Here is a 23381-nt window from a genome sequence, read left to right as displayed (position 1 = left end):
ATAATGGATCATGGAGAGAGAGATGTGACACGTCTGAAAATAAAGAAAATTACTAAAATCACACACTATAAAAATGAGAGCAGCCATGGTTGATTAGTAAGAATGGCTTTTACAGTCACTGTTGTATGAAGTACTTAGACCATTAACAGAATGTTAAGGCATGGTGGTCATCTGTATGTTTTGAGGCCCATTATGCCATCCTCCACATTCAATAGCACCCCTGTTAAAGGTGTGGAAAAAGCTTCAAAAGGATTTTTTCAAGTTTTTGAAGGGAGTTCTTTTAAGTATTATCCATGCTATTCATGATAGTTTCCTTAGTTGTCATATCACCATGAGTTGGAAAACTAAGTACAATGTTGCAGGTGGTAGAAGGCTAAAAGGACTAATCAAACATACCCTCAATTTGCCTCATTAGCTAATTTGGTGAATAAGCTGGTTATTAGTTTCTGGGACTATTGTCAAACGTCTAGAAAACATAAAAAGCACACATTTTTATGGCGTTGGACATCTAATGCAAAAATTGAAAGCTTTCTCTTTCTTGCCAGAGTTAGAGCAAAAAGGACAGTCCCAGCTGATCAACAGGACTGATAAAGGTGGAAAACTACACACGCACGACTTCACATAGAAACTTGGAAGTAGTTCAGCGGATCAAAAAAATGGCCTATTGTGAAATAGGCCATTGTTTGATCAGCAGGTTAACAGTTCAGAAGGGGACACTGACTGCTTCGGTCTAATCCTGCGCCACCTTGCGCAACCAGGGACATACGGTAGGATCCTGTTTGTAGGGGTCAGCTCGGACTTAACACAATCAACCCAACATCCTTCATCAGAAACCCACCCAGTTCAAAGTGCTGCCCTCCTCTCATTGGATAAAACAAGCTTTGTTATGCCAAAGCTGGTTGAATATGCTTATTATTATTATTAATTATAATTTGGTATTATAATTTAAATAATAAATCATTCAACTCAAAATTCCGCTATAACAAATATAGTTCAAATGGTGGTGATGTTAGCTATAAGCTTATAAGTATTTATACCACTAATGCATTAGTTAATTTGCTGTTACAAACTCATTTATGCTGGAATAAATGATTCAGGTCGGACTGTTACCGACAGAGGTTTATCCAGCAGGTTGTGAAGAACCCCAATGTAACTGCAATTAGAGTTTAAATCCTTATTCCTTATCACCATCAATGATATTGTCTCTGTATTAATATCAGATGTTAACTCCAAAGGAGGTTAGCTCTGAATTCTGAATACCCAGGGCAACTGTGAATTGGATTGAACACAAAACAAGTCTATTCCGCAGTCGTTGGTTTTATTGAACCAAAAGCAATTCCCTGTTACAGTAATTCTCTGATTCAACAAACTTTGGACTCGTACTCACTACTAAACTAAACATGCAAAAATATATATGTGGAAATAAAAGAACAAAACAAAAAAATAAACAATGGATTAAAATGAGCGGTTAGCAGATCTTAACTCAACTCACAGTTGTTTAACACCGCCCTCAAAACACCGGCATTTGACGTATCAGCATTGACAGACAGAACAGCTTCGGGAATCTCACTGGACGCTTTGATGTCTTACCAAAGCTAGTTCAGCTAAGCTCCCTACAGTTCAGATACACGTCACCCTCCCAAGATGGCTGCTACGATGACGTATGAGGGGAGGTCCTAATGACGTAACCACGCTTACGCTGATGGATAATGCCTCGCTTCGAGAGGGCGCGGCTAACTGGGAGTTTAAACACACCCGCGAATCGAGCTCGGACAAAGAGATTAACTGATAAGAAGAAGCGAAAAGAGAGAGGGGGGGAAAGCAGGGAGAAGATGGGAAAGAAATGAAGCAGTAACCCACGGCGGGGTTATTGATGAATCACAAATCAACACAGCAAAATCAATTGTAAAATGCATGCAATACAAGAAATGTTCAGCAAAATAATTCCAACTTCGTCGTGGAATAAAAGCATTAACCAACACCCACAAGTTCTAACGCCTGCCCAGGCACTTCTAAACACCCTGTTGGTGAGACAGAAATAAAAGGGGAGACCCCGTTACTTTGAGGTGCCTCGGGGCTGGTCCGGAGCGCTCCGAGTAGTGTGCTTTCTGGACACGTCTTGACGAGCGCAGTTGTCCTCAGGCTGCAGCGGGACGGGGAAAAAGCTGCTTCGTTTCTTCCTCCGGGTTCAACAGTCGCTTTGTTGGCCAGACAAAGCGGGGTCCTCTTCGATCACTGGGAGATACGGCGTCTCTCAGTCTTTTGATCAGAGGGAATTTAAAAGTACTTATTTTAGTCGACCTCCTGTTATGCAAAGCAGGGAATAACCGTTGTGTCGAAAAACAATCTCGGTCCAGCGAGAAACTCGAACACGTGGCGTGGGATTACCCCAACGGAAACAGCTGTGGTGTCTTCTCGGGTTGGCTAAAGCCAGGGAAGAAGGAAGATTGTCGTGTGTGATCGGCTTTTATAGCCATCACCATAGCAACCTTATCTTGATCGGCGGCCATTTTGCCGTGTTGCATGATGGGAGTTGGTGGTCATTTTGACCACATGAGTTGGTGGCCATTTTGACCCACATTGCATCATGGGTAACGCAGTCCGTTACGTCCCGAATTGATGCCGTTTTTTGTCACGTCTGAACTGGCACAACATACCCCCCTTTAGCTTTGAAGAGTGGGATGCTGGTCACAGTCTTTAAAGCTACAACCAAGTCCATTCTGGTGTGACGAAATCCGTTGTGCATGAGTGGAACAACCTAATAGTCTTTCTAGTAGTCCATTGGGATTCATGCAGTTCAGTTCATCATCCAAGAGGAGGAAAAACAAAGCATTCATTGTGCCTGGGTCAGTGACCTAGCCTGGGCAGGACTAAGCTATAGCTAGTCATTTCTATTGGCTAATACGGCAACAATAAAGTAATAATAAAAAAAAAGAAATGCAAACTTCACAATCACCATTGTCAATACATTCATTGGTCATCAGGTTTGAACTTTGAACTAAAGAAAGGAGAGAGGGAAAAAGGGAAAGGAAAGAGACAGCGGTTCGTAGTCTAATCAGCTTATGGCCTTCAAGGAGCTGGTGCTACGAACCTGGGAGCGACAAAGGTGAGGGCATCAATCCTGGTTTGCAACTGTTTGATCTGCTTGTATGCTGCATACGCCATCGCAGTAGTGATGGCCCATCCAAATACAAGGAGAACCACAATAATGGTCATAATGTGAGTGTCGGTCGACTCTGTAGCTCTGGGGAAGCGAAGCAGAGGGATCGAGCCTCAACTCTGAGGGAGTGAGACTGAATTTAATCAGCTGGGTGCCTTCAAGTAAAAGCTGTCTTTCAATGCCGACATCAATGCTGAAATTGTATCCCTTAAAGACATCTATTATTTCAATCTCTGAGTCGTATTTGTCAACGTCAAGGTGATGCAGAACCATGTTTCCAATGTGGACTACAGCACCTTGAGGTGGGGAACAGAAAATGGTTTGGTTGGCAGTTTTAGTCTAGTAACTGTGTCGTGCTGCTCGTAGAATAACAGGGCTTCTGCCTCTGGGGTGCTAACGAGCCAGCGGTTACCTGCCCGCTCAATTTTGGTTTCCACACCTGCATCTTTAAGGGTCATTCTAGCCTGACAGTTTTGTTCAGGAGATTCATTCCTTAGACCACACAGGTAATGGGTAACGTCTCTGATAAATGGGTTGCTTGGGCATACCCAGTGGATGTCTTTGGTTTTGGTACACAAAATCCAAATTAGGGACTAAATAAAGTTTGGGGTCAGCATCATGATAGGCCAATATTGAGGGAGTTTGTAGGTGTACGTGGGTCTCACCTTGCCAAAAACTGACATTCAATACTGATTTAAGCCTATACACGTTAGCTCTTTCAATGATGGGAAGGTTTAGCATAAATCCTATCTCCAAGTTGTCAGGATTTACAAATATCGGAATTGCACTACCCAGGCTATACGCCAGGTGTGTTTGTGGTGGTTGCAGTGTTTCACTAGAGGCAGATTTGAGAACCTTTTCAACCAAATCTACTGGTACCAGGTACGGAGGAATCCGTCCTTCAGCAAGGCTATTTATGGATGAACTAACCTCTCGAGTGAGGTCCTGCATTAAATCTCTAACAACCTGAGTATACATCATGTCATTCTTTACCACTTCTGTGAGCATTTCCAAAGCAATGCATGGTGTTATGGCTGAGTGTGAAATTATAGACGTGAAGTTATGTATGGACACTTGCTTTATTAGTGCATGTTTAAAATGTCCTGATTGAACATGCACTTGTCCTATTTAATGCTTTGCATTGTTCTCTTCGGCGGGGGCGGAGTTAGGCTCCGTTCCCTGTGAGGAGAGTTTGCTGGACGGTTTAGTTCGGTTCGAATGAACCCACGTGTACTCTGGACTTTGCACGCGGGCTTCTAGGTTCTTTCGAGGCCACGCGAAAGTCGTTCGGAGACGGTCTTTTAAGTCAGCGACGCACTGGTGTGCCGTGTAGACGGTTGTCACACTGACGTCTTCGGGCTGGTAGATGAGATTCAGGGGAAGTGTCCTTTGTCTTCCTGTCATCATCTGGAAAAGTGTCACCCCTGTGGAGCATGGTGAGGTAGAGCGGATTAGCATTAGGACCAGGGGAAGCTTTATGTCCCGGTCCCTGTCATGGCTGCTGGCATGTTCCTTTAACATGCTGACCACGGTGCAGTTCATTCGCTCCACCTGTCCGGATGACTGTGGGCGGTAGGGGATGTGGAATTTAACTTCCACGCCCAACATGTCAAAAAGCACGGTCAGAATGTTTGACGTGAAATGCGTTCCTCTGTCCGAGTCGATGGACAGGGGAAGGCCCCACCGGCTGGAAACGTGATTTAGCAGTAGGGCTGCTGTGGTGACAGCGGTGTCATTCGGTGCCGGCAAACATTCGACCCATTCTGTGAAACTGCCTGTTATTGTTCCAAAAAAAGGTAAAAACAAAGCAACTGGACTTGTTTTCCGTAGTTTCAACTACGGAAAACAAGTCCAGTTGCTTTGTTTTTTACCTTTTTTTGGAATGACCATGACCTGGATGACTGAGAATCTTCACCAGCATATGCCTGTTATTGTCAAAAGGTATTTGTTATCTCTTGACGATTTAGGGACTGGACCGATCCAGTCAGTCTGCAAATGTGACCACGGAAATATAACCCCCCTTTGCTGAAGCAGGGCTCGGTCTAGTGGTCGTGTGGGTTGTAACTGGCTGCAGGTTAAGCAGCCTTGTACATACTCCTGGGTGTCCTGGGCCGTTAAGGGCTGGGACGCCACCTGTTGGAGAGTTTTCAGATTAGCTTTGCCGCTTCTGTATCCTCCTACTGGTGAGTCATGGACGTGTGTCAATGTGATCCCAAGTTCGTTTGAATCTTTGGGCTGAATGGGCTGAAACTCATAAAACAGCTCCTTAAGTGCGGTTTCCTCTGTTTCAGTGGTCAGTGCATCAGCTTCTTCCAGCTGTTGCATGATTTCTGTTTTGAAGCCAGGGCAGGGCTCAGTGGGTGAGTCCCGGTTCTCTGGTTGATTTGGTGCTGGTTCTGTTGGGTTGGTTGCTGTCGCATACACCAACAGATTTCCTTCAGCTTCAAGCGTTGCACCACAAATGGATCCAGCAGGCCGAGCTTCATGTCGCCTGATTTGGATCATGTTGGAAGGAATGGTAAACACCGTGTCTGGGGAGTCCTGTCTGCCGGTCAAGGATAAGGGCAGGTCTCCGATGACGGGAATGCTCAGCTCAAAGTCGTGGAAAAAGCTTTCGATGAGCACCCCGAGAGGTTTCTTCTCCACCACTTGGATCGGCATGTGGGTTGGATTCTCCACTAACAGGTAAGCTGAGCGGTTGTTCAGCTGAAGCAGGGGTGTGCCCCGGATGACCAGGTTGGATTCCTGGAAATAAGAAAGGGGTTGAAAGAAAACCTGCGTGCTCTGCATTTGTTGTCCTTTCAGGATGGCTAATCTGATAGGTACACCTGCAGTCTGTGGTGGTATTAGCATGTTTGTCTCGCTAGCCACCTGGCAAGCCTGTGGGATGGTTTGCCCTGATCGCATGGCTTCAGGGGTGCCCAGGAAGGAACTTGGGGTCACGTGAGCTTGGGCCCACAGGACCTGGTTACAAGTGTCCAGCTGTGCACCCAGCCGTACCAGAAGATCAGCACCAACAAATACTGGAGGATGTAAATTCTCCACAATGCTGAAAGGATGAGAGAGCTGTCTTGTGCCAATCTGTGCATAAAGTATGCACACCCCCGTTGCTTTCAGAAGCCGGCGAGGCCAGTCTGCTGAGAGCAGGTAGTGGCTGTGTTTTGTTTCAGCCAGATGGGGCTTTTCACAGCACAGAGAGCTGTATAGATCTCTGCTGATCGCAGATTTCTCTGACCAAAGAGCCAGCAGCACGTCTGGCATGAATGTGCTTTCCAGGTGCACACCTTCAGCCACTCTGGGGTTATAGGGTTCAACTCCAGAGTGTTTAAGTGAGCAGAGGAAAGATGTGTGGCTGCAGAGAGAAGTTCTCTGATCGCTGAGAAGCGGTGGTGTGTCAGAGGATTTGGAAATCGGCTCTGTGGAAGGCAGAAATGGTGCTAAAAGTTCTTTGGGCTCCTCGGAGCATGTCACCTGATTGATAGGGACGGACAGTCCACTTCCAGAAGTGAGGGGCTTGGGAGTCCCCACTTGGGCCCAAAGATGACCATGATAGCAGTCAATGAGTGGGGCTAACCTGTTCAACAGGTCCTGACCCACAAGAAAAGGTTCTGTGTCCAAAGTACATATGTAGATGGAGTGCACCAGGGTCATGTCACGGAAAGTGATGTCTAACCACGCCCGTTTGGTGATGCATGACTGATCCTGTGTGTAGCTAGTGATGCCCACGTTACAGGTCTCCACCTGGAAACGGTTTCCCAAGAGACACCATAGCTCTAGTCACCTCATCAAACAAATCTGAGCACATTAGACTGATCTCAGAACCCATGTCTAAAAGAGCATTTGCAGTTACACATCCTCCGATAACTGTCGAGCAGTATAAGCGATGCGCATTTTCATGATGGTTTAGCTCACCTAGAAACCTTAGAAAAGGGGTTTTCTGATCCCCTGCTGATGGGATCTTAGAAGGTTGTTGGTGATTTTTCGGTTGGTTCCCCCACTTAATCAGATACACTCTGTTAGAAGGGGGAGCCTGGTCCACGCCTAGTCATGCTGACGGGGGTTTTGAGCCTGGTTTTCCAGGAGGGTCGGCTGGATTGGATGGTGGCTGGTACGGCTGCGACGCGATCTGACGCACTGTTTCGGCGAGCAACCTGCGAAAATCTCCTCCATCTCCTTTCTCATTGACTCCTCCATGCGCAGGTTCCAGCCTTTGTTGTCATGTGTGCTTTTCGGCTTTTCTGGCCTGTCAGTTTGCTTACCGTATCGAGCTGGATCCGGCCTGTGCCATTTTTGAAACCTCTCACCTTCCATGCTGCCATGCTGACCTCTCCTATCCTGGGAAGCTTTCTTCTGCTGCGGCTCAAAACCATGTTGCTTATTAGGGCCAAATCTAGTTTTAGGTTTGAAGGGAGGCATCTCATGTCCCTCCGGACCTAAACTCTTTTCTGGTTCGGCTTGAATCTGCAGAACCTTTTTATCACTGTCGACTCCTTTGTAGGGCCGTACACGTGTTTCCCATGCCACCTGCGCGTATTTCCTGATTTCCTGCATGGTAAGTTTCTTGGTTCTACAATGCATGGTAACCTCATAACGCACGCTTTCATGAAGATTATGGAGGAACAAAGATTTGAAAGTGTGGTCTTCCTCCAAGCCGGGAGCATTTCGTCCCTGAAAGGAAGCAGCCCGCAAGCGACGGTAGTACTCTTTTGGTGCTTCAGTTCTCTTTTGCTGAATTGCAAAAGCTCCAAGAGTTGCCGAAGCTGGGTCTGTAAACGCCGAATATTCTTCTCTTAAAGCCTGACAAAGAGCTGAATAACGGTCACGTGTAGCTGGAGGGAGGCTTTCTATGAAAACATGGACACTTCTGGACGTGGTTTTCCAGATAAGCCTCAACTTTTCTCGAGCCGAGGGGCTATATAAGTCTAGCAGACAGCGCTCTACCTCTCTGAGATAGTAATCAATGGTGGATTCTGTATTGCTAGGATCAAAACGCTCTATGTCTCAGGCCAGGGACTCAAGTTGACGCATCCGCAGTCCCTGTTCAGGGATCGGAGCTGGTCCATCTGAGTCTTCTCCTGACGACTCCTGCCTGCGGTAACCACGATAGGAGGAAGGCTCCAGTTCTGACCACCTACCTGGCATCGGCGGCCGTTCGTGGGACGCCGGGGGACCCCCCCTGTCATGAACTCTTGTCCGTGGACGCAGTTCAGAGGAGTGGGGTTCACCTGTGTCCCAGGAACGGTGCTCCCGTCGCCCTGGTGGGGGGAAAAGATCATAGCGGGCCGTGTCAGGGGTCAGGTGGGAAGCAGGTGTTTTCCCATGATTTACATCATGTGGATCAGTCCTGTTTGCCACCGTAAGTTGTTTAGGGATTTCTTTCCGTATCACACTGCTATGTCTGTCCTGACCTTCGCTTACCCTTCGCTCAGAAAGTGTCTGGGGGCCCAGTTCATCCATTGTCCTCCAGGTGTGATCTCCATGTTTTCCTTTGGAGTTCTCACACTCAGATCCTTCTGTCTGCAAGCTAATGAGATCCTCCTCTCGCTCCTCTGTGAGATGACAGCTGCCCTGAACACTTCTCTGTTCTAGCTCCCTAACTCTTTCCTCAGCTGCGATCCGCATCTCAACCTCTCTGTTACGCAGATCGGTCTCTAGCGTTAACCTTCGGTGGTATAACGCAGTTAATTCACTCAAAACATCTGCTACCAATCTATGCTTAGGTTTGCTCTGGACCTCCTCCACCAATTCCTGAATTCTTCTCTCACAGTCCTCTATGTTAAACTGGTTCAGGCGGGTTTGTTCGTCCGGTGTCATTTTAAGCAGTGAGCTAATGACACCCTGAGTCTCCATTCCAACGGAGGGGTCTGAACCTTCAGCTCCTTTGACTGAAGAACCGCTACTATCCATTCTCTGTCAGCTATGGATAACAACACAACAAGTAACAACACTGTAGTTTAGCTCAGCGCTAAACGACAGACAACAAATAACAACGCTGTATTTTAGTTTAGCACTAAGCAACAACGCATACACTTTAATTTAGCTCAGCGCTAAACAACAACTGCTAACAACAACTGTTAAGTGGCTTCACTTTAACTGTTAACAGCAAACACGCACTATGACTCATACTTTACTGCAGGAAGTGGGTTCAAATACGTGCGTTTAATTAGGCTGCGCAGGGGAAAATCAACCCTGCGACTTACAACTCCTATGTTTTAGGAACGGTTAATATGCTTGTTTAACTTTGAGAATATTAACTTTGAGTGACATGGACCACTAACCTTTCGGCCAGAAATTAAGTGATAAAGCTGTGGCTTTGTTTGTAATGTAAGTTATTTAAGAACAGGTGCTCTACACATGTGTGGAAAATAGCAAAGTGTTTTGGAGCTTCAGAGGTGGCAAAGAATGACAGTTAAAAACCGCTAAATTGCAACCCTAGTTTCAAAATCACAGCTCAATTTTGACCACTTATGATGAGCAGAAGGGGATAAGGGAGGAAAGAAAAGAAAAATTTTCAAAATAAAATAATAATAAAAGTAAATAAAAAAATTCAAAAAGGGAAAAAAAAATTAAGATATGATAATAAGTAAAAAAAATGAATAAAATAAAATTAAAAAGACAAAAAGGGCGTAACCATAAGGCAAGTTTTTTTAGAGACTGACTTTCAAAAACGGTCCCTCCGGGACACTGAGCGATCTAAGCTGTCTTTAAAACCGTGACTGCAACTACCTATCCTGGCCACCAGATGGAGGCAGGGTGCCCTTCACTTTGGGAAGACTGAGCTGTAATTACACACAATGTCCAGCCGATGGGGAATCGTGTCCCTCTTTAAAACAATTATGCTGCAATTAAGGCAAGGCAAGGCAAGGCAAATTTATTTATATAGCACAATTCAGTACAAAGACAATGCAAAGTGCTTTACATGATTAAAACATAGCAAAATAAAACAGAATAAGAGCAAGTAGGAATAAAATATAGATAGAAAATAGAACAAAAAAGTGGTGATTCAGTTAACTAGGACAGTTGAAGGCAATTTTAAACAAATGTGTTTTTAATCTTGATTTAAAAGAACTCAGGCTTTCCGCACTTTTACAGTTTTCTGGAAGTTTGTTCCAGATAATTGGAGCATAGGAACTAAAAGCTGCTTCTCCATGTTTGGTTCTGGTTCTAGGTATGCAGAGCAGGCTGGAGTCAGAAGACCTGAGTGGTCTGGATGGTTTATACGCTGATAACAAGTCTGTGATGTATTTAGGAGCTAAGCCATTTAAGGATTTATAGACTAACAGAAGTATTTTAAAGTCTATTCTCTGAGATACAGGGAGCCAGTGTAAGGACTTTAGAACTGGGGTGATGTGCTCTACTTTCTTAGTCTTAGTGAGGACGCGGGCAGCAGCGTTCTGGATCAGCTGCAGCTGTCTGATCCACTTTTTAGGCAGACCTGTGAAAACACCGTTGCAGTAATCAATTCGACTAAAAATAAACGCATGGATTAGTTTTTCTAGATCCTGCTGAGACATCAGTCCTTTAATCCTGGAAATGTTCCTCAGGTGATAGAAAGCCGACCTTGTAATTGTCTTTAGATGCTTTTGAAGGTTCAGGTCTGAGTCCATCACTACACCCAGGTTTCGGGCCTGATCAGTGGTTCCTAGCTGAAGCGACTGAAGCTGTGTACTAACTTTTGATCTCTCCTCTATTGGTCCAAAGATTAGTACTTCAGTTTTGTTTTTATTCAATTGGAGAAAATTTTGGCACATCCACGTATTGATTTCTTCTAGGCATTTACTCAGTGCCTGAATTGGTTCATAGTCACCTGGTGACATGGTGATGTAGAGCTGTGTGTCGTCTGCATAGTTATGGTAGCTGATGTTGTTATTTTTTATTATCTGGGCTAGAGGGAGCATGTAGATATTGAATAGGAGGGGACCCAGAATGGACCCTTGGGGAACCCCAAATGGGATTTTTGTCATCTCTGATGTAAAGTTACCTACTGATACAAAAAATTCCCTGTCCTTTAAGTAGGATTTAAACCAGTTGAGTGCTGTACCAGAGAGGCCGACCCAGTTCTCCAGGCGTTCTAACAGAATGGAGTGATCGACAGTATCAAATGCTGCACTAAGGTCCAATAGAACCAGCATGGTGGTTCTTCCACAGTCTGTATTTATATGGATGTCATTAAACACCTTGATCAGGGCGGTCTCTGTACTGTGGTGAGCGCGGAAACCTGACTGGAAAACGTCAAATCGGCTGGTCGTTGTTAAGAAGGTGTTTAATTGTTGAAACACAGCTTTTTCAATAATCTTACTGATAAAGGGGAGGTTTGAGATGGGCCTGTAGTTCTGGAGTAGAAGTTTGTCTAAATTATTCTTTTTCAGCAGTGGTTTGATAATTGCTGTTTTTAGGGACTGGGGGAAAACACCTGACAGGAGGGACGTGTTTATTATCTGAGTCAAATCAGACGCTATGACAGGTAAAACTTTTTTTACCTGTCATACAACGTCCACCAGATGGAGGCAAGGTCTCTCTTTTCAAAGCAGAACACGACACAGACTCTGATTGACAAGTAGCAGACGCTGGCTGCTGTCTATTTCAATCTAGCTGACTTCCAGTCCAGAAATCAATATTCAAACCTCAGGTTAACAACCTCAAACCACCACAAACACGTATATATTTAGTAATGATACCTCCTTAATCAATTATGACTCAATAGCCCTTTTGGCAAGGTGAGCAGTCAAAATGCTGGAATATGGATTGTGTTCATTAAATTCATAAGTTGCTGGTTATTCGATTTAGTCTAAAGGAACGCCAATAAGTAGACTCCGCCCACCCAGGGACGCCAATTTATGTTATGCCATAAGCTGGTTGAATATGCTTATTATTATTATTAATTATAATTTGGTATTATAATTTAAATAATAAATCATTCAACTCAAAATTCCGCTATAACAAATATAGTTCAAATGGTGGTGATGTTAGCTATAAGCTTATAAGTATTTATACCACTAATGCATTAGTTAATTTGCTGTTACAAACTCATTTATGCTGATAAATGATCAGGTCGGACTGTTAACCGACGAGGTTTATCCAGCAGGTTGTGAGAACCCCAATGTAACTGCAATTAGAGTTTAAATCCTTATTCCTTATCATCATCCAATGATATTGTCTCTGTATTAATATCAGATGTTAACTCCAAAGGAGGTTAGCTCTAAATTCTGAATACCCAGGCAACTGTAAATTGGATTGAACACAAAACAATGTCTATTCCGCAGTCGTTGGTTTTATTGAACCAAAAGCAATTCCCTGTTACAGTAATTCTCTGATTCAACAACTTTGGAATTCTTACTCACTACTAAACTAACATGCAAAATATATATGTGGAAATAAAAGAACAAAACAAAAAAATAAACAATGGATTAAAATGAGCGGTTAGCAGATCTTAACTCAACTCACAGTTGTTTAACACCGCCCTCAAAACACCGGCATTTCACGTATCAGCATTGATAGACAGAACAGCTTCGGGAATCTCACTGGACGCTTTGATGTCTTACACAAAGCTAGTTCAGCTAAGCTCCCTACAGTTCAGATACACGTCACCCTCCCAAGATGGCTGCTACGATGACGTATGAGGGGAGGTCCTAATGACGTAACCACGCTTACGCTGATGGGATAATACCTCGCTTCGAGGGGCGGCTAACTGGGAGTTTAAACACACCCGCGAATCGAGCTCGGACAAAGAGATTAAACTGATAAGAAGAAGCGAAAAGAGAGAGGGGGGGAAAGCAGGGAAGAAGATGGAAAGAAATGAAGCAGTAACCCACGGCGGGGTTCTTGATGGATCACATATCAACACAGCAAATCAATTGTAAAATGCATGCACATACAAAGAAAATGTTCAGCAAAATAATTCCAACTTCGTCGTGGAATAAAAGCATTAACCAACACCTACAAAGTTCTACCGCCTGCCCAGGTACTTCTAAACATCCTGTTGGTAAGACAGAAATAAAAGGGGAGACCCCGTTACTTTGAGGTGCCTCGGGGCTGGATTTGGAGCGCTCCGAGTAGTGGCTTTCTGGACGCGCCTTGACGAGCGCAGATGTCCGCAGGCTGCAGCGGGACGGGGAAGAAGCTCCTTCGTTTCTTCCTCCGGGTTCAACAGTCGCTTTGTTGGCCAGACAAAGCGGGGTCCTCTTCGATCACTGGGAGATACGGCGTCTCTCAGTCTTTTGATCAGAGGGAATTTAAAAGTACTTATTTTAGTCGACCTCCTGTTATGCAAAGCAGGGAATAACCGTTGTGTCGAAAACAATCTCGGTCCAGCGAGAAACTCGAACACGTGGCGTGGGATTACCCCAACGGAAACAGCTGTGTGTGTCTTCTCGGGTTGGCTAAAGCCAGCGAAGAAGGAAGATTGTCGTGTGTGATCGGCTTTTATAGCCATCACCATAGCAACCTTATCTTGATCGGCGGCCATTTTGCTGTGTTGCATGATGGGAGTTGGTGGTCATTTTGACCACATGAGTTGGTGGCCATTTTGACCACATTGCATCATGGGTAACGCAGTCCGTTACGTCCCGAATTGATGTCGTTTTTTGTCACGTCTGAACTGGCACAACAGCTTCCTGACTGACGACCAGCAGCAGGTGAGGCTGGGCAGCATCTTCTACTGCCCAAAAACAACCAACACAGGTTGCCCCCCCCCCCCCTCCGATCAACAAAGGTTTTGACATTCAAAGCCCGTAGTCTGAGAACCTCTGAGCAGAATCAGAGCAGATGCCTTAGAACCCAAGTAGACAGATCTTTCCAAGCAGTTGGGCCAAGACTGTGGATTGAACAACCTCATTACCTGCAATCACTGCACTCTGCTGAAGCTCTTAAAAAGCAGCTGAAGACATTATTTTTTAAACAACCATTTTAGCCTCGCCTGTCTCAGGGCTGCTGTAGCTGATTATATGTTGCTGTGACGTGTTTTACATTTTTATATTTTAGGTTTTTTTTATTTCTATTTTAAATGTTCTTTAAATTGTTCTGAACTTTATTTTACCATGAGGCCCTTTGTGACTGTTGCCCGAGAAAGGTGCTGTATGAATAGAATTACTGATGAGGGAGAGGTAGTCTAGTGGTTAGAGAGCCAGGTGTTTGCATCCTGGAGAGGCCCCAAAGGTCAGCAGTTAAAAACCCACTCTCTCACTGGGCATCCCTGAGCAACACCCTTGACCACAGTTCCCCCCATGCAGACACAAATTTCCCCTGTGTGGGAATATTTATTTATTTATCAGAGCTCAACTAGACATTGAGCTCTAGTTTATAAAGAGTTCAATGTCCTTTGCAGTATGATAAATAACAAGAACTCTGCGGAATAATCCTTTGAAGTGAAGAATAAATGTCCAGAGACATGCTGGTGCAGCCTGTTTTACAGAGGAGAAATGGATACACCAGATCTACACAACCCACATTTTAGCAAAGACTCACTTAGTCTTTTTATGAAAATTTGGTTTGTATTAAGCAAAAGAAGCAATTTGTGATTGGGTGAATATACTGAGAGTCTAGCTGTAGTTTATTTACAAGGTACATAAAATCATGTGTATTTGGGATTTTTACAGAAACCCAAAGCGATTTAGCCTCCAGGATTGCAAACTGGTAAGTCTTTCATCTGTTTTTAAGATAAATCAACCTTTTGGTTTCTAGTTAAGGAAAAAATATGCAGTCTGGTCAAATTGAACATTCCCAAGATTGGGTTAGGAACCTAAGTTGAAACGCCTTCAGTAAGGATGTTAAAATCTTAGAGTTATTACGGCTTTGTCATTTAGTTTGGAAAGTTACCACATCAAATAATGTTGAATTTAAAAATGAATTTAACAACAGTACATTCAAATTCTATCCAGCTTGAGTAGTTTTTAGGAGTTAACCTGTTAATTTGAATCTATTAACAGGCGCTAAATAATGGGCCTAAAAACAAGTAGTTACCAGTTAACTGCAAAAAATATCCACCATAGTATGAAAAGGTCAGTTTGATACCAAATAATTATCTTATAAATTGATAATATTTTTTTCTTATTTATCACTTAATCAGAATAATTCATAATTGTTCAGTCAAATCTCTGGTAAGTTTTTAAAAAACATGTTAACAGAGAATATATATAGAGTTAAAGTAAATCATAAGTTAAAAGAGTAAAAAGATTTTTACCTGCCAGGAACTCTGCATTTAGCTCCTACATGTGAAGACACAACAGTTGTAAGTGAATGTTTTTAAAGGTGAGAACTCAATTAAGTCACTGGGCAGCAGAAAAAAGCATTCCATAATCACTTCATTAAAGTTAATGTGTTATTGAGTCTTTCTGGGAGCCTGAACAGGAAAAAAGGCCAATCATGCATGTTAGTCCTGGCATTTCCGTCAGCTGTGTGAGTAATGCATTTACCTGGCAGGTTGTATGTGTGAAGGATCCTCTCATGAAACAAAGCATGGCAACATAGTCAGTTCATCTCATTAGAAACAATCAGAGATTAGAGGAGGACCCAGCAGGAAGCAGGAAATGGAAGGCAGTCAGATTTCAGTTTTATTCTTGACACGCAGCACCAAATGTTCATCGAGTTGAAAACCTTTAATAAACCTTGTAAGCTGCTAAGCATCCACAGCCTGTAACACCCGTTGTGTAATAACGTTAAATATACAGTCAGTTATGTTCAGTCAACACATTAAATAAGCTGCATGTCAGAGTAACTGATAATTCCTTGTATTCATTAATAAGGTATTTTGGAGTTTACTAAATCTCAACATACATATGGGCTGAGCCACTGGAACACATTTCACCCAGGTGGTGGTCAGGCACGCGTCTTTCTATGTTATATTAGCAGGAGTAAATGGTTAACAATAGCACCTAAAACCCACTCTTCAAAATCCTAAAAGTATGTGAGCCAATGCATTCATTTAGGCATCATTTTCCATGGAGTCCTTTATCGTATTCGCAGTCTTGTGGATGCATTTCTGCTCCAACACACCTGAATCAAAGCCAGGCCATTGCAAAACTTGCCAACATGCCAACTTAGCCTTCTGATTCAGGTGTGTTGGAGCCGAGATGCATCCACAAGTTACAGCACAGTGACACATGAGGACTTGCACAACGTTGATTTAAATAAATACACATGAAAACATGATTTAAAGCTTTTGGAACACAGGAGTATGATCTGAACGCTCCAGATGTTTTGTTATTGCTGCGGTCTTGCCACCACACAGCTCTCTACTGACCAACTTTTCTTTTTATTCAGGAAGAAAATTAATGTTTGATTTCTTAATAAACCTTAGTGTGTGCTAAAGCACACCACATGTATGTTGCAATCAAACTTTTAATGTTTAATTCTCATATTTTGTATGACTTTTACACTTTGCTTCAATACAGCAGTGAGGCTTTGTTGCCAACAAAAGGGGGACGAAGAGGTTGATCTCACGCTCCTGACATCTATAAAAGGGGCTAGGTAGTAACATATTGATGAGTAACAGGTTAAATTCTCAGCAAAAGTGGGCTCTGTGGAGCATTTAACTCCTCACTGCCATGCAGTATGGGTATGGGAGGAAACACAAATGTTTCCTCCCATACCCATCTGTCTAAAAAACACACATTAAGAAGCTTGTTGAAGAATGCTTCTGTAAACAAATTCCATCAACTGGAAAACCAGACACAACTTAAGAAGAACTCACCATGGGGTATTATAATTTCACATCCATACATATTGACCAGGCAGCACACAGGTATATATGCATATATAAACTTTCTTTTTTCGTTTGTTAACTTTGTTACGGATTATGATAGTTACCAGGGAAACAAACCCAAGGACGTGTGGCATGCATAAACAGATGCATGGACAATTATCTTCCCTGAAGCCAAACTCTCAGTCTAATGGTGACGTGGATCCCGGAAGACAACATGAGGTAATGGACCAATCCTGAGCAGGCTTTGCTCATCCATATAAGCTGACGTGGCCGAGAATTTGACACTCTGGAGCGTTCAGAAATCTGCCAGTCTCACATTGTTTTTTATTTTATGAAAGCCCAGTACTGAAGCTGTAAACATTCCTCTGCCTTTTTGATTAAATATGTTAAAATATAGTTTCGAGTCTTTTTATTACTACAGAACTCTCACATAGAAATGCCACATCTTTCAGTAAAAGAACCTGGGTGAACCGCAACAGGATGCAGTCAATTCTCAACAGTTTTATTTAAAGAATAGAAAAAGGTATGAACGTGTTTTGTATCAGTGTAGCTGAAACCTCAGCCGGTAGGTTATTAACTGTGTTCGTCAGACTTGCAGCCTGGGGGAAGAAACTGTCTGTGGCAGCTGCTTTTGGAAACAGTGCTATGTGATGCCGACCTGAAGGTTAAAGTCTGATCAGTTTGTGTGCTAGATGTGTGGGGTCTGTAGAGATGTTAGCAGAGATCTTGCAAATTTGCCAATACACCAGATAACCACCAGCTCCAATAATTATCATAATAGGATATATGTTATGATAAATCCTGTTATCATAACATAAATCCTGTAATCATTATTCAAATTATGTTTGCATCTTCCATGTCCTTGATGGACTAAATAGACAGACAAGCCATCTTCTGAATTCCCCAGCAATCCAGGGTGTATCCAGCTGCGTGTGTCGCCTCAGGACAGCTAGGCTCTCCAGCGCCTGGTCTTTGTTGAGAAAATTTGATCAATGGCGTTGAATGACCAGCTGATCAGATCCATAGTTTTTGATTCAGATTATTTGCAGAAAAAGGCTCTGAAAGAGTTACAATACAGACAGAGAGCACAAGCAGGAGCGGTTCAGAGAGGAGAGAAAAGTGCCCGCCTTCTCTGAGCAAGACGTTTGTCAAACATCCTCCCCCACATTGCTGAGACCAACATAGATTTATATTATCCCCTGTCCACTAGATTAGATTAGATACAACTTTATTGTCATTACACAGGTACAGGTACAAGGCAACGAAATGCAGTTTAGGTCTAACCAGAAGTGCCTTAGCAGCAAGTGCAGGATAAACAATGGTTCTATAAGTACAGGACATGGGTTTTTACTGAATAAATATAGAGACCGATACTATTATAAATGAAATTTTACTGATAGATTTGTCCTATGAGTATAATATATAGATAACTAGTATTGTGAACTAAATTTACAGCTGGATATGTACCGAATATAATATACAGGTGGATAGTACTATGAATAGATTTTTACAGATATGTACAGTAGCATAATATACAGACTATAGTATATAGTGAGATGTTGGGGATAATCCAAAATGACCTGACCAGTGCTATTGCTAAAGTAATGGAAGAAAAGATTAGAAGAGACATAAGTAAAGTACCAATTGTCTCTGTTATGGTGGATGAGATGACAAATGTGACTAACGCAGTCATCCTGGTCCTGTTTTACATGAGGAGCACAAGGGGCAAGGAGAAATTCGACAGGGCAAGCTCTCAGCATCAACTTCGATATAAAAGGAAAATCTCTTGAGCAAACTGAAACACAGATAATCTGTACAACGGAGTAATTGAACTCTTCTTGAGAAGTGAAAGGAAGATGGATTTTATGTACAAATAATCAGGAGTTTTGTTGCGTAAAAGACTACTACATTCCTAATATTTCAGTTCTATGCTTTTTACTGTTTGTTGCAGCTGTAGCTGCAGTAAAAGTAGACTTATGCAACCTGAGTTTGTCTCTTTACTAAAGGTATTAGTTATTTGTCCGCAATGCAACAGCTTTTTATAGTGCATTATAATAAAGTGTTTTTATTGGCATTAAATTGTTGTTTAGTGGAGGACTGATTCAGATCAAACACTACTGAAGGCCTTGATGTGAAACGAACGGCCCGCCGCTGATGAGCAGAATATATATATATATATATATATATATATATATATATATATATATATATATATATATACAGTGTGCAATTTGCAAAAAAAACAGAGGGGGGGATCATTTCCTCGATTAATCACATAATGTCGATAGGTAACTCGAGATTATTTGCAAATTAATTTTAGGTTTTATCCTTTTATTTCTGAAAGTGTAATAGCCTGTTTGGGCATTTTAATATGCAATTTTGCAATAAATGACACTAATAAAATACATGCTTGTACAAAAAATATTTTTATTTTGTTATTTTCAAGCACTTTTAAGAATTGGAATGAAAACATCCTAGTGCCAAATGTTAAACTCTGGACTATAATGGCTAAATGACTAATCATCACGCCCTGATGTTTACACAATGTGTAAATAAAATTGTAAATAAATACCATGCTGATATATTTTTTTTGCCTCTTAAACAAAGATAGACATCGTATTAGGCATTAATAAAAATTTTACATTTCAATAAAGTCATAAGTTTTATTGTTCGCTTTTTCACTCTCTCACACACACATCTAATTCTGAGCTTTCACACCAACAATAACTTCTTTGAATATTTTTGCTTGCTGTTTATATCCATATTCATACAGTTTAAGCCTGGAAAAAGGTTTTAAATCTCCAGGTCATTCCAGTCTTACACTTTGCTTGTAACTGGCCAGGAGCTTAATACCCTGAAAGAGACTGTTTAGCAACTGTTTAGTAACTCCAGGTCCTTCGTTTGGCAACGTAATTCAGCCTTAGTTTGTGAAATACAGAGATAAATGAGTAAGCATTAAAGTACGGTTTATGGGTTGGGTTTCTGCAATTTTATCAACGTGTAAAAGCTCATCTTCAGAACCAATGTCTGCTCAAAATGGTGATCTGCACAAAGTAATCTACTTTCAGCAGTTATCACCGGTTATTGCACCGTAAACTGCAGAAAATACGTGCAGAGTTGCTCTGTCTGCCTTTACTACCGTCGGCTCCTATGGCGGAGGGATATTTCAGCTGGATACGAAGTGTCTAGTGCAGGCAGGTCTCTTAATAAAAGCTGTTTCATCACTTATTTTAGAGCCCAAATAAGCGATTTCACTTTCAGAAACGTGCCCAAAAAAAACCCGCAACCCGTGACTTTAGAATAAAAGAAGCCCAAGGTCGCATGAAATGAACAGCCTGTGCAACAGTGAGAGCGGGTCTGTTTTGCTACAGTCTCTAGCTCTCTTGAAACTACGGAAAGCGCAGAGGATAAAAGAAACACAGTCCGGGAGCGCGGTGGGGAAAAACATTAGGGAACGGTGTGTGTGTTTTGACGCGCAATTAACGGCGACAAAAAAAATGTCGGCGTTGTGGTCTAACAAAGTTAATAACGCGTTAAAACTGACAGCCCTTATTTATATACATTTCTAAATTCAGACCGGGGGGGGGGGGGGGGATGTATCCCACCCAGGGGTAAAACATGAATGACCAGAAGGGGGGACGTCACAAGCGGGGGGGGGGGGGGGGGGGGGAGGGGGTAAATCCCCCCAGGCAAATCGCACCCAGTATATATATATATATATATATATATATATATACAATTATAATTATCAGTTACACTGATACAGGTGTTCCTGTTTGCGTTAAGGCGTATTGTGTCACTTCCTGTTGTCACGGTGTGAATTGCTCCAGATTCTCTCGGTTTTATCTTTAATCTCTTTGCTGTAACATCTGTTTTTAACACATAAGCACTTTTAAAACATTCTCTGTTGCTGCACATCACGTTTGGGAACTTCTTGTGTTTCACACGGTTTGCTTTGTGGCATGGTAAAAGGGCGCTAGCCTAGCTTTAGCCTAGCCTAGCTTTAGCTTCATAATGGCTTCCCCCCTTACTCTCTCCTCCGTGTGTCCGTCTCTGTCTACGTCTCCACCTATCTCCTGCTCTCTGTGTCAGATGTTTAGCTATTCCTCTGCCTCCTTTAGTGATAATGGTACATGTAATAAATGTAGTGTTTTTGTAGCTTTGGAGGTGAGGGTGTCAGAATTGGAGACCTGGCTCCGTGCTGTTGAAAAAACAGCTGATAGCCGCCCCTTTGCTAGCGCGGAGCCACATAGACCTAGCGTTAATTCACTTAGTGGTCCTCCAGAAGCACCCGAGCAGCCGGGTAAGCAGGCCGGCTGGGTGACGGTTCATAGGAAGCATAGCTCTAGATTTCAGCCCCCAGGTCACCACCAACCCGTCTGCATTTCTAACAAATTTTCCCCACTCAGCGACACACCCGCTGAGAAGCCGACTCTGGTGATTGGGAGCTCAATAGTCAGAAATGTGGCACTAGAGACACGAGGGACCATAGTTAAATGCCTACCAGGGACCAGAACGGGCAACATAGAATCTTACCTGAAACTGCTGGCTAAGGATAAGCGTAAATACAGTAAGATTGTTATTCACGCTGGCGGTAATGACACCCGGTCACACCGATCGGAGGTCACTGAAGTTGGTGTTGCTTTGGTGTGTAAGTTTGCTAAAACAATGTCGGACTCCGTAATTTTCTCTGGTCCCCTGCCTGATCTGACCAGTGATGACATGTTTAGCCGCATGTCATTATTCAACCACTGGTTGTCTAGACGTGGGCTACATTGATAACTGGCAAACTTTCTGGGGAAAACCTGGTCTGATCAGGAGAGACGGCATCCATCCCACTTGGATGGTGCAGCTCTTCTTTCTAGGAATCTGGCCGGATTTATTAGTTCTCCTAAATGCTGACAATCCAGGGTCCAGACCAGGAAGCAGGGCCGTAGTTTAACACACTTCTCTGCAGCTTCTGTACTGTTACCCACCCATTATACTATTGAGACGGTGTCTTTCCCACGGCCAAAACTTAACAGATAAAAACTTATCTAAAAGGAACAAATCATAAAAATCTAATAAAAATCAATACGGCTCACCTTGAACCAAAAAATAAAACAATTAAATGTGGTCTATTAAATATAAGGTCTCTCCCTCCAAAGACTTTGTTAGTTAATAAATTGATTTCCAATAATCAGATTAATTTATTTTGTCTCACAGAAACCTGGCTACAAGAGGACTACGTTAGTATAAATGACTCAACTCCCTTCAATTATTTAAATTTCCACATTCCTAGATCTGTGGGAAGAGGAGGAGGAGTGGCAACCATCTTTCAGTCTGATTTATTTATTAGTCCCAGGCCAATTAATGACTACAGTTCTTTTGAACATTTAACCCTCAGTTTCCCTTATCCAAATTGCAAAGCAATAAAACCTCTTCTGTTTGTTGTTTTGTATCGTCCACCGGGCACTTACACTCAGTTTTTGGATCAGCTGTCAGACTTCTTATCTGATTTGGTGATAAATACTGTTAAGGTTATTATAGTCTGTGATTTTAACATTCATTTTGACACAGAATATGATAACCTTAGTGTAGCCTTTAACTATCCTAGATTCAATTGGTTTTGCTCAAAATGTGCATAAACCGACGGACTCTTGGCTCCATACTTTAGACCTTGTGCTGACATATGGCATTGATTGTGAAAAATTAACAGTATTTCCTCACAACCCTGTCCTATCTGATAATTTTTAATAACATTTGAGTTTAATCTAACTGAGTTCTCCACCACCAAAAGAGGGTTCCAACTTTAAAGAGTCTGTCCCCCTTTTAATATCGTCAGTATTGCAGAAATACCATGCAGATAGCAGCAATGTTGTTTCTTCCCATTCACAAATAGATGTCTTTGTTAATGGTATGACTTCGTCATTGCATTCTGCATTAGACAATTTAGCTCCCTTGAAAAAGAAGGTGATTATTCACAGGAAGCTAGCTCCCTGGTTTAATTCAGAGCTGCGCTCCTTGAAGCACAATGTTAGGAAATTGGAGAGAAAATGGCGCTCTACACACCAAGAGGAATCATACCTAATCTGGAGGGACAGTCTATTGTCGTATAACAAGACCCTTCGCAGAGTTAGAGCAGCATATTTTTCATCATTAATTGAGGAGAACAAAAATAATCCTAGATTTCTCTTCAGTACAGTTGCCAAACTTACACAGAGTCATAGCTCCGTTGATCCATCCATTCCCTTAGCTCTTAGCAGTAATGATTTTATGGGATTCTTCATAAATAAAATTGATTCCATTAAAAATAAAATAATTGGCATCCTCCCAAACATGATTACTTCGTCCTCAGTAAGTGAGGCAGCGTTGGAGGAATCTTTAGAACCTGTGCAGTGTTTGAACTGTTTAGAAGAAGCTATCTAACATTTTAGCTTCATCTAAACCTTCTACCTGTATGTTAGACCCAATACCAACCAAGTTGTATAAGGAGGTATTCCCTTTGATCAGTGGTCCTATTTTGGACATGATTAATATATC

General features: G+C 42.5%; 1 protein-coding gene across 1 annotated transcript in view; it reads right to left on the bottom strand.

The window, feature by feature from the left end:
• Positions 1-4: 4 nt before the first annotated feature.
• LOC105922450 (palmdelphin-like) overlaps positions 5-23381 on the bottom strand; it is a gene marked incomplete at its 3' end in the record, with an annotated part of 61892 nt that continues 38515 nt past the window's right edge. The window contains exons 6-7 of the mRNA XM_036128598.1: positions 15339-15363; positions 5-33 (exon numbers count right to left, since the gene is read on the bottom strand). Coding sequence (XP_035984491.1) covers positions 5-33; positions 15339-15363 — 54 coding nt within the window. The remainder of the gene's footprint in view (positions 34-15338; positions 15364-23381) is intronic.

Source organism: Fundulus heteroclitus, unplaced genomic scaffold, assembly GCF_011125445.2.
Source record: "Fundulus heteroclitus isolate FHET01 unplaced genomic scaffold, MU-UCD_Fhet_4.1 scaffold_101, whole genome shotgun sequence".
Classification (NCBI taxonomy): domain Eukaryota; kingdom Metazoa; phylum Chordata; class Actinopteri; order Cyprinodontiformes; family Fundulidae; genus Fundulus; species Fundulus heteroclitus.
The sequence above is the reverse complement of the archived record's forward strand: the minus strand, read 5'-3'. Positions and strand labels throughout refer to the sequence as shown.